This window comes from Bos javanicus, chromosome 15 (genome assembly GCF_032452875.1).
Source record: "Bos javanicus breed banteng chromosome 15, ARS-OSU_banteng_1.0, whole genome shotgun sequence".
NCBI classification, from domain to species: domain Eukaryota; kingdom Metazoa; phylum Chordata; class Mammalia; order Artiodactyla; family Bovidae; genus Bos; species Bos javanicus.
In genome coordinates, this window is record NC_083882.1 from 80,344,163 (window position 1) to 80,358,838 (window position 14,676).

Sequence of the window (14,676 nt, forward strand, 5' to 3'; positions counted from 1 at the left end):
TATTAATCACAAAAATGAAAAAAATATTAACACAGGTAAATAATAGTGGTAGAAGGATGTGGCAGGACATAAAAAAAATTCTAGTAACTTTCTCATAAGCCCTACAACTTACCAACTATTTGCTGAGTCAATCTTCTATTTTTTTTTTTTTTTTAGTTGAGGTATAGTTGATATGCCATTTTGTATAAGTTTCCATGTACAGCATACTGATTCAAAATTGTTAAAGGTTATGCTTCACTTATAGTTATTATAAAATACTGCCTATGTTCCTTGTACTGTACAAGATATTCTTGTAGCTTATTTATTTTTTATGTTTGCTGTATTGACTAGTTTGTTTTGTTTTGTTAGATTCCACATATAAGAGATATCATGCAGTATTTGTCTTTGTCTGACTTAATTCACTAAGCGTTATATCCACCAAGTCAATCCTAAATTCCTAAGGATTTTCAGTAATCTTTAACTCTATGAGCTGAAGAAAAGATAAACTAATATTTTTGAAAGTCAAGCTGAGAAAGATGCATTAGGTTTTTATTTTTTTTTAAATTCTTATTGGAAGATAGATCATTTTCAATGTTGTATTAGTTTCAGGTGTACATTAAAATGAATCTGATATACATATATCCACTCTTTTTTAGATTATTTTCCCATATAGGTCATTAGAGAGTATTGAATAGACCTCCCTATGCTATCCATTAGGTCCTTGCTAATTATCTATTTTATATACTGTAGTGTGTATGTCCGGAGAAGGCAATGGCAACCCACTCCAGTACTCTTGCCTGGAAAATCCCATGGACGTAGGAGCCTGGTAGGCTGCAGTCCATGGGGTCGCGAAGAGTCGGACACGACTGAGAGACTTCACTTTCACTTTTCACTCTCATGTGTTGGAGAAGGAAATGGCAACCCACTCCAGTGTTCTTGCCTGGAGAATCCCAGGGATGGGGGAGGCTGGTGGGCTGCCACCTATGGGGTCATGCAAAGTCGGACACGAATGAAGTGACTTAGCACAGCAGTGTGTATGGCAATCCCAATCTTCCAATTTATCCCTCCTCACATTACCCACTGACATACATGTTTTTTTGTTTGTTCCTGTTTTTGAAATTGGCTCACAGGTTGATTCGAAATGGAGACAGGACATGAAAGATGAAATAAACAACCAATCACTGTAAAGAATATTTTTTTTCAGAGTCAAGAAGAATGATAGATTCAAATGTTGAAAATTTTCTCTACTGTGAAAGGAAGTCAGAGAAAACTTAGCTAAATACATGAGGAATGGGACTGATGTGAACGATAACTTAACTCATCCCAGGATCCTTTCACTCATATATTCAGCAAAACCTTATAAATGCCAGATATGTGCCTCTGGAGGATACAAACATGAGACACACATGTGCCAAGGACAGGGGTTTTCTGTGCTTCCAGAGAGAGTATACTGTGTTTTCTCTCTGAGACTCCTGCCACCAACAAAATCAGGAGCTATGCAAAGGGAAAGATTGAGGGCAGGAGGAGAAGGAGGTGAAAGGGTAAGATGGTTGCATGACATCATCAACCCAATGGACATAAGTTTGAGTAAACTCTGGGAGACAGTGGACAGGGAGGCCTGACACACTGCAGTCCACGGGGTTGCAAAGGGTTGGACACGACTGAGCAACTGAACAACAATGCAAAGCCCAAGAATAAGAGCTGGAGACTCAGGCTCTGCTAACTAGGTTTGTGAATATTGACAAGACTCTTTTCTTTTCTTTTTTGTTCCTGTCCTCAGTTTTCCCTGAGGCCTAGTGGTTGGTTTCACCTAGTAATCACTGGTACCCTATGGTCTCTTCTTCTTAAAATTGAAAGGGGTAGACATCTGAGTTTGGTCAACTTCACATATTTACATCCTTTCAGTCCTCAAAGGATACTGTTTGGATCAATCCCTAAGGCTAATTTTAGCAAGACTGTAATGTCTATAGGACTGGCTGTCCAGCTCTCATCCTTAATTTCCCCTCTGCCTTCCTTTCCCTCTCTTCTAATTGCAAGTAAACTCTAGCCTCTTGGGGCACCAAGAGTCTTCATGTTTTCCACCATCATCCCAAGGCCCTTATCAAAGAATAGTTTCATTAACTCTGACATATCAATGACTGACGATAGAGAAGGATATAATTTCTCTTTGTGTGTTCTCAATGTTATGGTGTGGGTGCACACGTGTGTCCAATTCTGTGTGATTCCATGGCTGTAGCCCTCCAGGTTCCTCTGTCCATGGAGTTATCTCAGCAACAATACTGTAGTGGGTTGCCATTTCTTACTCCATGGGATCTTCCCGACACAGGGATCAAACCCCCATCTCTCGCATCTCCTACATTGGCAGGCAGATTCTTTTTTACCACTGTGCCACTTGGGAAGTGGAGAAGGAAATGGCAACCCACTCCAATATTCTTGCTTGGAGAATTCCGTGGGCAGAGGAGCCTGGTGGCTATAGTCCATGGGGGTCACAACTGAGTGACTGAGCATCTGGGAAGCCTACAAATCTTGAATTAGAAAGCAAATGTGCTAGTATCAGGATAGGGTAAAGACAGAGACTGGGATCTAAGGACACCTAAGTTTTTCTCAGATATGTTGAAATTCCATCACATCATCCATTTCAAATACTTGCACTGTTTCTATCTCAGCCCTTCCTCCAATCCAATATAGTGAAAGGTCAGGGAAACACAATGGTTGCCTTAAAGTATAGAGCATCCACACTCATCATGAAAAGCATCAGAGAGCTTTAGGGATAGAAGCCTCAGAATTTGCCAGTCATTCTAATGAGTGTCATTGTATATGAGTTGAAATTGATCTGGTTCAAAATCACTCAATCACATGAGTTCTTAAAATATCACTTGTGTCACATTATGGAGGAAATCATAGGGGTTAATAGACAGATGTAGAGTTGGGAGGAGAAGGAAATGGAAACCAACTCCAGTATTCTCGCCTGGAGAATCATAGGGACAGAGGAGCCTGGCAGGCTGCTATCTATGGGGTCACACAGCATTGGACACGACTGATGTGACTTAGCAGCAGCAGTGTTGGCAGTCCTGAAACAGTCCAGAGATTTAGCCTTCTGTTTTGAGTGTTTTGGTTTTTATTTTAAATAATCCAATGAATAATCCTATATGCTATGTGAAAAATAAGAAAATTAGATTTCCCTTCCCACTAACTACAAACCAAGTAGTATATGTCATAATTTTTAAAAAAGAAAAGAATAGTAAACAAGAAAGAAAACAAGACCAGGAGCTGACTGTGGCTCAGATCATGAACTCCTTATTGCCAAATTCAGACTGAAAATGAAGAAAGTAGGGAAAACCACTAGACCACTCAGGTGTGACCTAAATCAAATTCTTTATGACTATAGAGTTGAAGTGAAAAATAGATTTAAGGGACTACATTTGATAGAGTGCCTGATGAACTATGGACGGAGATTTGTCACATTGTATAGGAGACAGGGATCAAGACCATCCCCATGGGAAAGAAATTCAAAAAAGCAAAATGGCTGTCTGGGGAGGCCTTACAAATACCTGTGAAAAGAAGAGAATTGAAAAGCAAAGGAGAAAAGGAAATATATAAGCATCTGAATTCAGAGTTCCAAAGAATAGCAAGAAGAGATAAGAAAGCCTTCCTCAGTGATCAATGCAAAGAAATAGAGGAAAACAACAGAATGGGAAAGACTAGAGATCTCTTGAAAAAATTAGAGTTACCAAGGGAACATTTCATGCAAAGATGGGCTCGATAAAGGACAGAAACGGTATGGACCTAACAGAAGCTGAAGATATTAAGAAGAGGTGGCAAGAATACACAGAACTGTACAAAAAAGATCTTCATGACCCCGATAATCACAATGGTGTGATCACTGACCTAGAACCAGACATCCTGGAATGTGAAGTCAAGAGGGCCTTAGAAAGCATCACTACGAACAAAGCTAGTGGAGGTGATGGAATTCTAGTTGAGCTATTTCAAATCCTGAAAGATGATGCTGTGAAAGTACTGCACTCAATATGCCAGGAAATTTGGAAAACTCAACAGTGGCCACAGGACTGGAAAAGGTCAGTTTTCATTCCAATCCCAAAGATGGGGAATGCCAAAGAATGCTCAAACTACGACACAATTGCACTCATCTCACACGCTAGTAAAGTAATGCTCAAAATTCTCCAAGCCAGGCTTCAGCAATACGTGAACTGTGAACTTCCAGATGTTCAAGCTGGTTTTAGAAAAGGCAGAGGAACCAGAGATCAAATTGCCAACATACGCTGGATAATCGAAAAAGCAAGAGTCCCAGAAAAACATCTATTTCTGCTTTATTGACTATGCCAAAGCCTTTGACTGTGTGGATCACAATAAACTGTGGAAAATTCTGAAAGAAATGGAAATACCAGACCACTTGACCTGCCTCTTGAGAGACCTATATGCAGGTCAGGAAGCAACAGTTAGAACTTGACATGGAACAACAGACTGGTTTCAAATAGGAAAAGGAGTACATCAAGGCTGTATATTGTCACCCTGCTTATTTAACTTATACGCAGAATACATCATAAGAAATGCTGGGCTGTAAGAAGCACAAGCTGGAATCAAGATTGCTGGGAGAAATGTCAAAAACCTCAGATATGCAGATGACACCACCCTTATGGCAGAAAATGAAGAGGAACTAAGAAGCCTCTTGATGAAAGTGAAAGAGAGTGAAAAAGTTGGCTTAAAGCTCAACATTCAGAAAATGAAGATCATGGCATCTGGTCCCATCTGTTCATGGGAAATAGATAGGGAAACAGTGGAAACAGTGTCAGACTTTATTTTTTTGGGCTCCAAAATCACTGCGGATGGTGATTGCAGCCATGAAATTAAAAGACGCTTACTCCTTGGAAGGAAAGTTGTGACCAACCTAGATAGCATATTGAAAAGCAGAGACATTACTTTGCCAACAAAGGTCTGTCTAGTCAAGGCTATGGTTTTTTCAGTGGTCATGTATGGATGTGAGAGTTGGACTGTGAAGAAGGCTGAGTGCCGAAAAATTGATGCTTTTGAACTGTGGTGTTGGAGAAGACTCTTGAGAGTCCCTTGGACTGCAAGGAGATCCAACCAGTCCATTCTGAAGGAGATCAGCCCTGGGATTTCTTTGGAAGGACTGATGCTAAAGCTGAAACTCCAGTTCTTTGGCCACCTCATGCGAAGAGTTGATTCATTGGAAAAGACTCTGATGCTGGGAGGGATTGGGGGCAGGAGGAGAAGGGAACAACAGAAGATGAGATCTCTGGATGGTATCACCGACTCGATGGACATGAGTTCGGGTGAACTTCGGGTGTTGGTGATGGACAGGGAGGCCTGGTGTGCTGCAATTCATGGGGTCACAAAGAGTTGGACACAACTGAGTGACTGAACTGAACTTAACTGAGTAGCTTCACCACCAGAAAGATCTCTGAATATCATTTCTATGTCTCAAATCAATATTCAGTGACTTTAATATTAAAGGACTATCTTTTTTTTTTCCTCTCTCTTTCTTCATTGATAGTTGTATCCAGTGAGTAAATGAATCACTTTAAATTTCTTTAGGTTCCTACAACAATGAATAGTGGTAAGCATTATTCCAATTTTAAAGAGGATAAAACCAAAATTCAGAAAGGTCAATAAACTTGTCAAATGTAAGTAATAGAGTCAAAAGTTGATCCAAGGGCTCTACTTTCCACTCTGACCAATGGCAAATATTCAGGCTTTTTGAAAATAGTATTTGAGTATAGTCCTCATATAGATTCTGCTATTTCTTTCTGTTTTAAGACTTTGGACAACTTAATAAGTCTCTATAAGCCTTCATTTCTTTACCTACTAAATGGTAATAATAATGCTTACATTTTAGAATTTGTTCAATAATATGCAGTGATCTCTATTAAAAATCAGTTCCATAAATTATTGAATAAACATAAACTCCTCCTATTTTTGCTTCATTTATATCTTAACTGCAAAAATTTCACTGTAACTGTGATGTGATTAAATGAGGAAACTAACTTTTTTCCATGTAAGTGGTGGTTGAAGCATTATATCAACTTATAATGAAAAAAGAAAAGTGGATAGATGTTGTATCACCTTAGTCTTAGTCAGTCCCACCAATAATCATGTCAAATAAATCCTGCAATGTCTCTGTACTTCAGTCTTTTCAACAGTAAAATGAAGGCATTATTTACACTTCATCTATCCTGTTAGTTTGCTCAAATAAGTATACATAAATGTCTGGTGTTTAAAAAGCCTTGAATTATCTTTCATACATTAAAAACTTCATCCAGCAGTACAATCATAATAGAGGTAAGTGTTTTGATTTTGATCATATTCTCTACAATAGACTACATAGACCTTTGAATGGCTATTCCCTTTAATCAACAAAGAACTGGTAAACTCCATACTAAGAGCAACTAAAGGCAAAAACTGATGCAGAAGCAGTTAATACAGAAGATGTCAGAGTGAGATAAAGCTGAGGCTAAATTCAGCTTTTCCACTCTCAAGCTATAAAAGCTCAGGTGAGATTGTTTTTTTAACAGTTGGTGCTTAAATCTATCTATCTGTCTATCTATCATTTCTGACTTCACCTATTTGACATTCAGTTCAGTTCAGTGGCTCAGTCGTGTCTGACTCTTGGAGATGCCATGGACTGTAGCACGCCAGGCTCCTCTGTCCATGGGATTCTCCAGGCAAGAATACTGAAGTGGGTTTCCATGCCCTCCTCCAAGGGATCTTTCCAAGCCAGGGATCGAACCTGTGCCTCTTACACTCCTGCATCTTTACCACTAGTGCCACTTGGGAAGCCCCTTAGAGAGGATACTAGGCATAATTAGGGTCTAAGATTCCTCATCCTATCCCATGGTTGCCCCTATTCCCTAACATGGAAACTGTAAAATTGCCAAAGTCCTTTGCTTAGTAGTCTAAGCCCTCTTCCTTAAACCACTTCTTTGATATTGTTTCTCCCTACTTGTTTTGTGCAAAAATTCTCCTATAAAGTTATTTCTTGAATGGCATTCACATTTTTCTACCTCTGTATTCTTCCCAGCTTTGTACTCTTTCCGTCTCTACTTCCTGCTTCTCTAATAGTCTGAACTCCACGTCTTGGAATATTCAAACTTGTCTCTTCCTTCAAGGATCAGCTTACATACCACTCTCTCAAAAACCCTCATTCTCTGATCTACTGAACCGCTAAACAAAACCTACTCTTCTGAATAGCAAATCCTTTCATTGATAAGTTGCACTTGTGGATGCGGTACTTATGCATATATGTGTATAAATGCCTTGAAACACAGACACTATATAAGATGTGCCTGGGTGTTGCCATGGCAATAGAAACCTCATAATAGACACTTAGAAACGTTTATGAAAAGAAAAGAATGAGTTGACATATTTGATGCCTGCTGCTGCTGCTGCTGAGTCCCTTCAGTTGTGTTCCACTCTGTGCAACCCTATAGACGGCTGCCCACCAGGCTTCCTGGTCCCTGGGATTCTCCAGCCAAGAACACTGGAGTGGATTTCCATTTCCTTCTCCAATGCACGAAAGTGAAAAGTGAAAGTGAAGTCGCTCAGTCGTGTCCAATTCTTCGTGACCCCATGGACTGCAGCCTACCAGGCTCCTCCGTCCATGGGATTTTCCATGCAAGAGTACTGGACTGGGGTGCCAGTGCCTTCTCTGATTTGATGCCTAGACCACTTCAAACAACCAAGTACCAAAACTAAGCAGCCATTTGAGGTGCTCTGAAAACAGCTGTTTTGGTATCTTTGGGTTTTATTATTATTATTATTATTTTTTAACTTTACAATATTGTATTGGTTTTGCCATACATCAACATGCATCCACCATGGGTGTACACGTGTTCCCCATCCTAAACCCTCCCTCCTCCCTCCCTGTACCATCTCTCTGGGTCATCCCAGTGCACCAGCCCCAAGCTTCCTGTATCCTGCATCGAACCTGGACTGGTGATTCGTTTCTTATATGATATTTTACATGTTTTAATGCCATTCTCCCAAATCATCCCCCTCCTCCCTCTCCCACAGAGTCCAAAAGACTGTTCTATACATCTGTGTCTCTTTTGCTGTCTCGCATACAGGGTTGTCATTACCATCTTTATAAATTCCATATATATGCGTTAGTATACTGTATTGGTGTTTTTCTTTCTGGCTTACTTCACTCTGTATAATAGGCTCCAGTTTCATCCACCTCATTAGAACTGATTCAAATGTGTTCTTTTTAATGGCTGAGTAATAATACTCCATTGTGTATATGTACCACAGCTTTCTTATCCATTCATCTGCTGATGGATTGTTTTTAACTCTACTAGATCATGTTAGTGAAATAAGCCTCTTCACCAGACCTGGCTTCTGGAGACAGGAATAGGAGCCCATAATAAAATCAGTGCTATGAATGCCATGCACAGACGACACCTGAAATTCAGCATTTTCAGCTTCATCTTAGGCATTTGCTTTGACAACCCGCCTCTTAGAAGTACAAGAAAGTGTTAGTCACTCAGTCGTGCCTGACTCTATGTGACTCTAAGGACTGTAGCCCACAAGGCCCCTCTGTCTATGGGATTCTCCAGGCAAGAATACAGAAGGGGGTTGTCATGCCCTCCTCCAGGGAATCTTCCCAACCCAGGGATGGAATCCAGGTCTCCTGCATTGCAGGTGGTTTCTTTATTATCTGAACCAGCAGGGAAGCCCAAGAAAAAGCGAGTGAGTAGCCTAGTCCTTCTCCCAGGGATCTACCTGACCCAGGAATCAAACTGTAGTCTTCTGCATTGCAGGTGGATTTTTACCAGCTGAGCTACCGGGGAAACCCCTTAGAAGTACAAGTTACATTGAACTTGAATATACCTTAAAATTTCTTGCTTCTAGTCCTATGCATTGAATAAAACTAACCCACCTAGAAAACACATGCTTCTGTTTTATGTCACAAATCAGTCATTACTTTTTCTAGGACTCACTCCTGAAATCACTTTCCAGATTTTTCTCATCTGTACAGTGGTACCAATAATACCTACAACATGGAGTTTCTGTAAGAAGAAAGCAAGATAATATTACCATGGCCAGTTGTCCCTTTCCTTAAGAGTTTTATTTCTTTGCCTACTATCTTGGAGTAAGTATCAATTGTGCAAACTTTTACTCTCAAAAATGCCCTAATTCAGATATTAAAATATAAGAAAATCCCAAGTAGTGTATTTAAGCATTTTGGGTCTTAATTAATGGCAGCAGTCCTTTGTGCTAGAAAAACACTGCACATGTAATTTTTCTATAACATTAAACCACATACTGTTTTTATATAAAGCCAGTGGTGCCAGTGGTAAAGAACCTGCTGCCAATGCAGGAAACACAAGATGTTGGGGGCCAGAGTGAGGCACTCCGCCCGTGGCAAAGGTCATGAGGAAGGAGGCTCGACATACGCAAAGTCGAGATTGAGCCTCAGGAGTCCCTCTGGAAATCCTCGAGCATCTACCCCCATAACCAGAGCCTGCCTACTTTACTACTTTGTGCTCCCACCTACACCTCTGACTTTATGGGGGGGCGGTCCCCAACCACCTCTTTCGGAGAAAGAGTTAACCTAGAGCTCCAGTTAATAAAAACTCCTGGGCGTGACAAGAGTGTTTTAACCTACAAACTCCTCTGAAGGTTCTCTAGCCTGCCTGACAGGCTTGTCCAGCCACATGTGATTGCTCACAGCCTCCCAACCGTGAGAGGCACGAGATGCTTTAAACCTTCTAAAAACAGGTTCCTTAGAAAAGTTAGAAAACTATTAGTATAAGTGTAATGGGCTGATTAGAAATTGTATTTGTGAAGGGTTTTTCATTTGTTGAGCCAATGTTTGTTGCTAAGTCTCCACATCCCCTGCCCTTACACACGTTAACGAATATATAGAAGAAATAAATATTAACCTTTGATATTAATCATGTTAGACCTTAGGCTAAGTAAATTCTTTCCTTAACTAAAACCCACTACACCCTCACCCTATAGGAATGTAACTTTATTTGGGTGGCATCTGTTTTAAGAATAATCACCCCTGGAGAAATAAGTGTCCTGGTTGACTGAGTGCTGTCACAAGGAAGGGGTCATAAATTGTCAGCAGGCCCCCTGGCCAGAAGATGATGTAACACCCCTAAGACCTCTGTATACATTTGTATGAAGCACCTGACTTTGATAAAAGTCAGGACTGCTGACCCTGCGTGACTTTTGCATAACATCTCAGTGTATAAAAGTAGACCATGGAAAATAAAGAATTGGGATCAGTTTCTCGAAATACTGGTCTCCCCATGTCGCTCTCTCTCTCACTCTGGCTGAGTCTCCATCTGGAGCGCGGAACCCGCCATGCTTACTAATTATGCCTGGGCTTCTAAGATCCGACCAGGGAGGCCTCAGTGTCTCCTCTCCTTCGGGAGAATGGAAGGACGCCTGTGGCCTACGTAAGTGGTGCAAGCTTCTTGTCTTGAAGTTTTATTGGTCTCCCGTGTAAACCAAGCTACTCAGCCTCTTTTCTCCACTGAATTTTCCTACTGAGCTATCCTAATTCTATTACTCTTTACATCTTTAATTAATATCTAATTGAAGCTATTGTATCCTGATCCTCGCCGACGCCGTCCCCACTTCGTACTCCCTGGATCAGCCGGGGCTGGACTCTGCCAACAAGAGATTCAAGTTCAACCCCTGGGTGGGGAAAAATCCCCTAGAGTAGAAAATGGCAACCCACTCCAGTACTCTTGCCTGGTAAATTTCATGGGCTGAGGAGTCTGGTGGGCTTCAGTCCATGGGACCACAAAGAGTCACACAAGACTGAGCACAGGGCATTTACTTGGTAGACTGTGAAACTTTAAGGTAGTCTCTTTTCACCCTCAAACCATATGATATAACAAGATTGAGCTGGTGTCTTCTGTGTCTTTTTTGCACTGGCAAGCAGGTTCTTTACCACTAGAGCCACCTGGGAAGCCCAAATGGCATGTTAATGTGCTCTTAAATAGTAGAGCTGGGAAGAGAGCTGACTTCTACTGGTTCCTAGTTCAGTATTCTGAAAACAGAGAAATGTACAGCATTATAGAAAATGATAAGTATGATTAGAATTGAGAAGAGCTTTGGGGAAATTCTATGAAGGTCTGGTACATGGCTGTATTCAATCTGATGTTTTTGATTAAATTGATGAGTCAATATTTAGACAGTATTGTGTTGTGAAGCATATGTTGAAAGCACCCCCCCATTGCCTATGGTTTATGGTGAGCTGAACCATTGAAAATTCAAATGGGCCAAAAAGGCACTATTGATGTTTAAGTGAAGGAAAACAGCAAAGTAGATGATATCAAAGAAGCAGTTTAGCTTTCAGATGATTTTGGAATAGAGATACTGATAACAAATAATTTGTTTCCCTGTGACTTTTCTCCTTTTCAATCTTTTACAACCCTCATATTCTCTAACAGTAGTGTTAAATTAATTTGGTCTCTTAAAGGACAAAGATACCTATTGAGAAAGCTGGTACCTGATGTACGATGTATGATAGTAGTGTTTCTGTACTTACAGTGATTCCAATATTGTTCTTAAAATAAATATAGCATGTCCAAAAAGTGAAAACCATTTCAGTAGAAATTTTGACAGGTTTATAATACATACATTTTAAAATTATTTTATAATAAATCTGTTCTAGAGAGATTAGAGATATCCAGATAGAGATAAAGAGAAGGTTGATGGCTTTTTACTTTTTTAATGAATTTATTTATTTTTGGTTGCACAGCATGTGGGATCTTGGTTTCTCAACCAGGGATTGAATCCATGGCACCTGCATTGGAATTGCAATCTTAAATAAAAAGCCCCTGCTTTTAATTTTTTAAAACATTCTTTAAACCAGTGATGTTTCCTTCACCTGTTTAACTAGAGATAGTCCTTTTTTTGATTGTGTACAACCTTTGTATTTAGTTAAATGGTTGCATTTAATTATTGGACATCTATAAAACAAATTATCTTCTTTTTATTTTATTCTAAATTGTGAAATAAGCAAGTGATAAAATTTTAGAAACCACTACTTCTGTGCTCAAAGGCCATCTTTAAGCTTTTTTGTTTGATTGGTTTTGCTATTCTCTTAATTTAAAGAATGATTCTTTTCTAAAGATATCAATGATTGAAAAGCTTCAAAATGAAGGAATCGTTTCCACGCATTTATGATACACATGTGTATATCTGTCTGCTATACAGCATTCAGAAAAACCTTTCAAAACTAGTTGTGTCATATAACCCTTCTTGATAATACTTACATATTTCTGAGAATAAATTCCTACTCCTTATCACAATCAGTTTAGTCCTGCATGGTCTGGCTATTGTCTGCTCACCACATACCTCCTGCTTCTCACTAGTTTTCTTTATCCCCTCAGATAGAGAAAGCTGTCTCCAGTCTTTGCCCACAAACCCCCTTTACATAGAAAACTCTTCTCAATGTGACTACTTCTCCTTCCAATCTTTGTATGCAGCTTGTCTGCCACTGCCCCTTGAACAGTACTTCCCTTATTCCATTTATCATAATTTGCCAATATAAGTATCCATATTATATGTATATTATAAATATTTATGTATACATAAGGAAATGAAGTATTTCTATTTTAATTAGCATTGTGTTCTATAATCACTCAATAATACATAGTGAATGAATGAGCTTATTTATTCATTCACATTTGACCAAATCTTCTGCTTCTGACCATTGCTATCCTCCTGTCCATACAATCAGCCTAGGACCACCAGGAATAAGCCTATAGTCAGTTAAAATCAGATTTATTGATCCACTGTAAAGAAGAATATCACACACCAGGATTTAGGGGAAAGAGTAGGGTTAAAGTAAAAGTTAAATGAAGAAATATTTGATAGATTCATTTCAAAGCAGGGCTGTGTGTAATGGGGTCAAAATCAGGTCTAAACCACAAAGTAGCTGCAGGGTCTTGGTTCCTTAGAAACTACAAAATTCATTCATTTTGGATTCATTTTGATATTTGGCAAAACTAATACAATATTGTAAAGTTTAAAAATAAAATTAAATTTAAAAAAAAACTACAAAATTAAGATAGATGTGAAATGTGGCATCCAAAAACCCTTATCTGAAGTTCTGCATCTGAGTTAAAAATTGAGAATTCTTCTATCAGGCCCCTTTACATACTTCATGTATAATTAAGATAGCCAAAGTTAAGATAATTCACCTTACTGATATGATTTAAAGAGATCACTTACAGAGAGTGTATGATTTTAGAGAAGCAAGTTTTTTCTTGGAGTAAGAAAAGAGTATTCACTTGATAAAGGGTGTTGCTTTGACACATGAAAGATGTGGTTTGTCCTTGGGGGAGCCATGATGCTTGTTGAGTTTGCAGCTGCAATGATGTGTCTTTTATGAGTTGGAAGGGCAGATACTGACCTTCAGAGCTACTTTTCACTCCATCACTTCATATTCAGAAGTCAATCATCTTATAATAACAGCTGACATCGTGTCCCATTGAGAGCTCTTCAGGTCCTCTGTTTTGCCAGAGCTCTTCTTAGAGCCCCTTTTACATCTTGGTTCCTTAGGCTATAGATCAAGGGGTTGAGCATGGGTGTGATCACAGTGTAGAACACCGCAATGATCTTGCCCCCAGCCCTGGAGGTCTTTGACTGGGGTCTCATGTACATGAAGATACCAGTTCCATAGAATAAGGCCACCACTGTCAGGTGGGAACCACAGGTGGACAGAGCCTTGTGCCTTCCAGAGGCTGACCGCATCCTGAGAACTGTCAGAAGGATTCGGGCATAGGAAACAACAATGAGGAGAAAAGGAATGAAGACAGTGACGATAGTGAAGATGAAAACAACCATCTCGGTAAATGATGTGTCAGTGCAAGCCAACCTCAGGATGGAAGGAACCTCACAGAAGAAGTGATCCAGGACATTGGGTCCACAGTAGGGTAAGCTCAAGGTGAAGATGTTGATGACCATGGAACTCAGGAAACTACTGGCCCAAGAAATGCCTGCCAACTGGACACAGGTCCTTTGGTTCATAATGACTGTGTAGTGAAGAGGATGGCAGATGGCCACATATCTGTCATAAGCCATGACTCCAAGGAGAACGCATTCAGTCATTCCCAAGGAGAGGGAGAAGTACATCTGAGTAGCACATCTAGGAAATGGGATGGTCTTCTTTCTGCCCATCATATTGGACAGCATTTGTGGGATGTCAGTGGATGTGTAGCAGATATCCAGAAAGGATAAATTAGTGAGGAAGAAGTACATTGGAGTTTGGAGACGTGTTTCTATCTGGATGACAGTGATAATAATAATATTCCCCACCATGGTTAATAAATAGAAGAACAAGAACATAATAAAAAGAATGAGCTGCATCTTTGGCTGTGATGAGAGCCCCAGGAACATAAATTCGGTCACAGTGAAGTTTGTTGTTATCATATTCATTTTTGAGGCCACCTCTCTTTCACAGAACCATCCACTCACCTAAAGAAGAAATCAAATGCCTTCTAGGTCACAATGTTGGAAATTTAGGATGTAAGTAAGACAGCAAGGAGAAGTATTGGTCTGATGATATATCTTGAGTATCTGAGTTGTATTACAAGTGGAAAGCATTTCTTCTGCTTTCAAAGGAAATATTCTAAGAGAACAGTCAAACTCAAATACTGATGACATGAAATAGATATTCTTGTCTTTTCTCTA

The 14,676-nt window shown here is 39.7% G+C and overlaps 1 protein-coding gene across 1 annotated transcript; it reads right to left on the bottom strand.

Annotated features, from left to right (window-relative positions):
• Positions 1-13,485: 13,485 nt before the first annotated feature.
• On the bottom strand, positions 13,486-14,421 carry LOC133261497 (olfactory receptor 2G3-like). The gene has a single exon (XM_061439974.1). The coding sequence runs from the start codon at positions 14,419-14,421 to the stop codon at positions 13,486-13,488; it is 936 nt and encodes a 311-aa protein (XP_061295958.1).
• Positions 14,422-14,676: the final 255 nt, after the last annotated feature.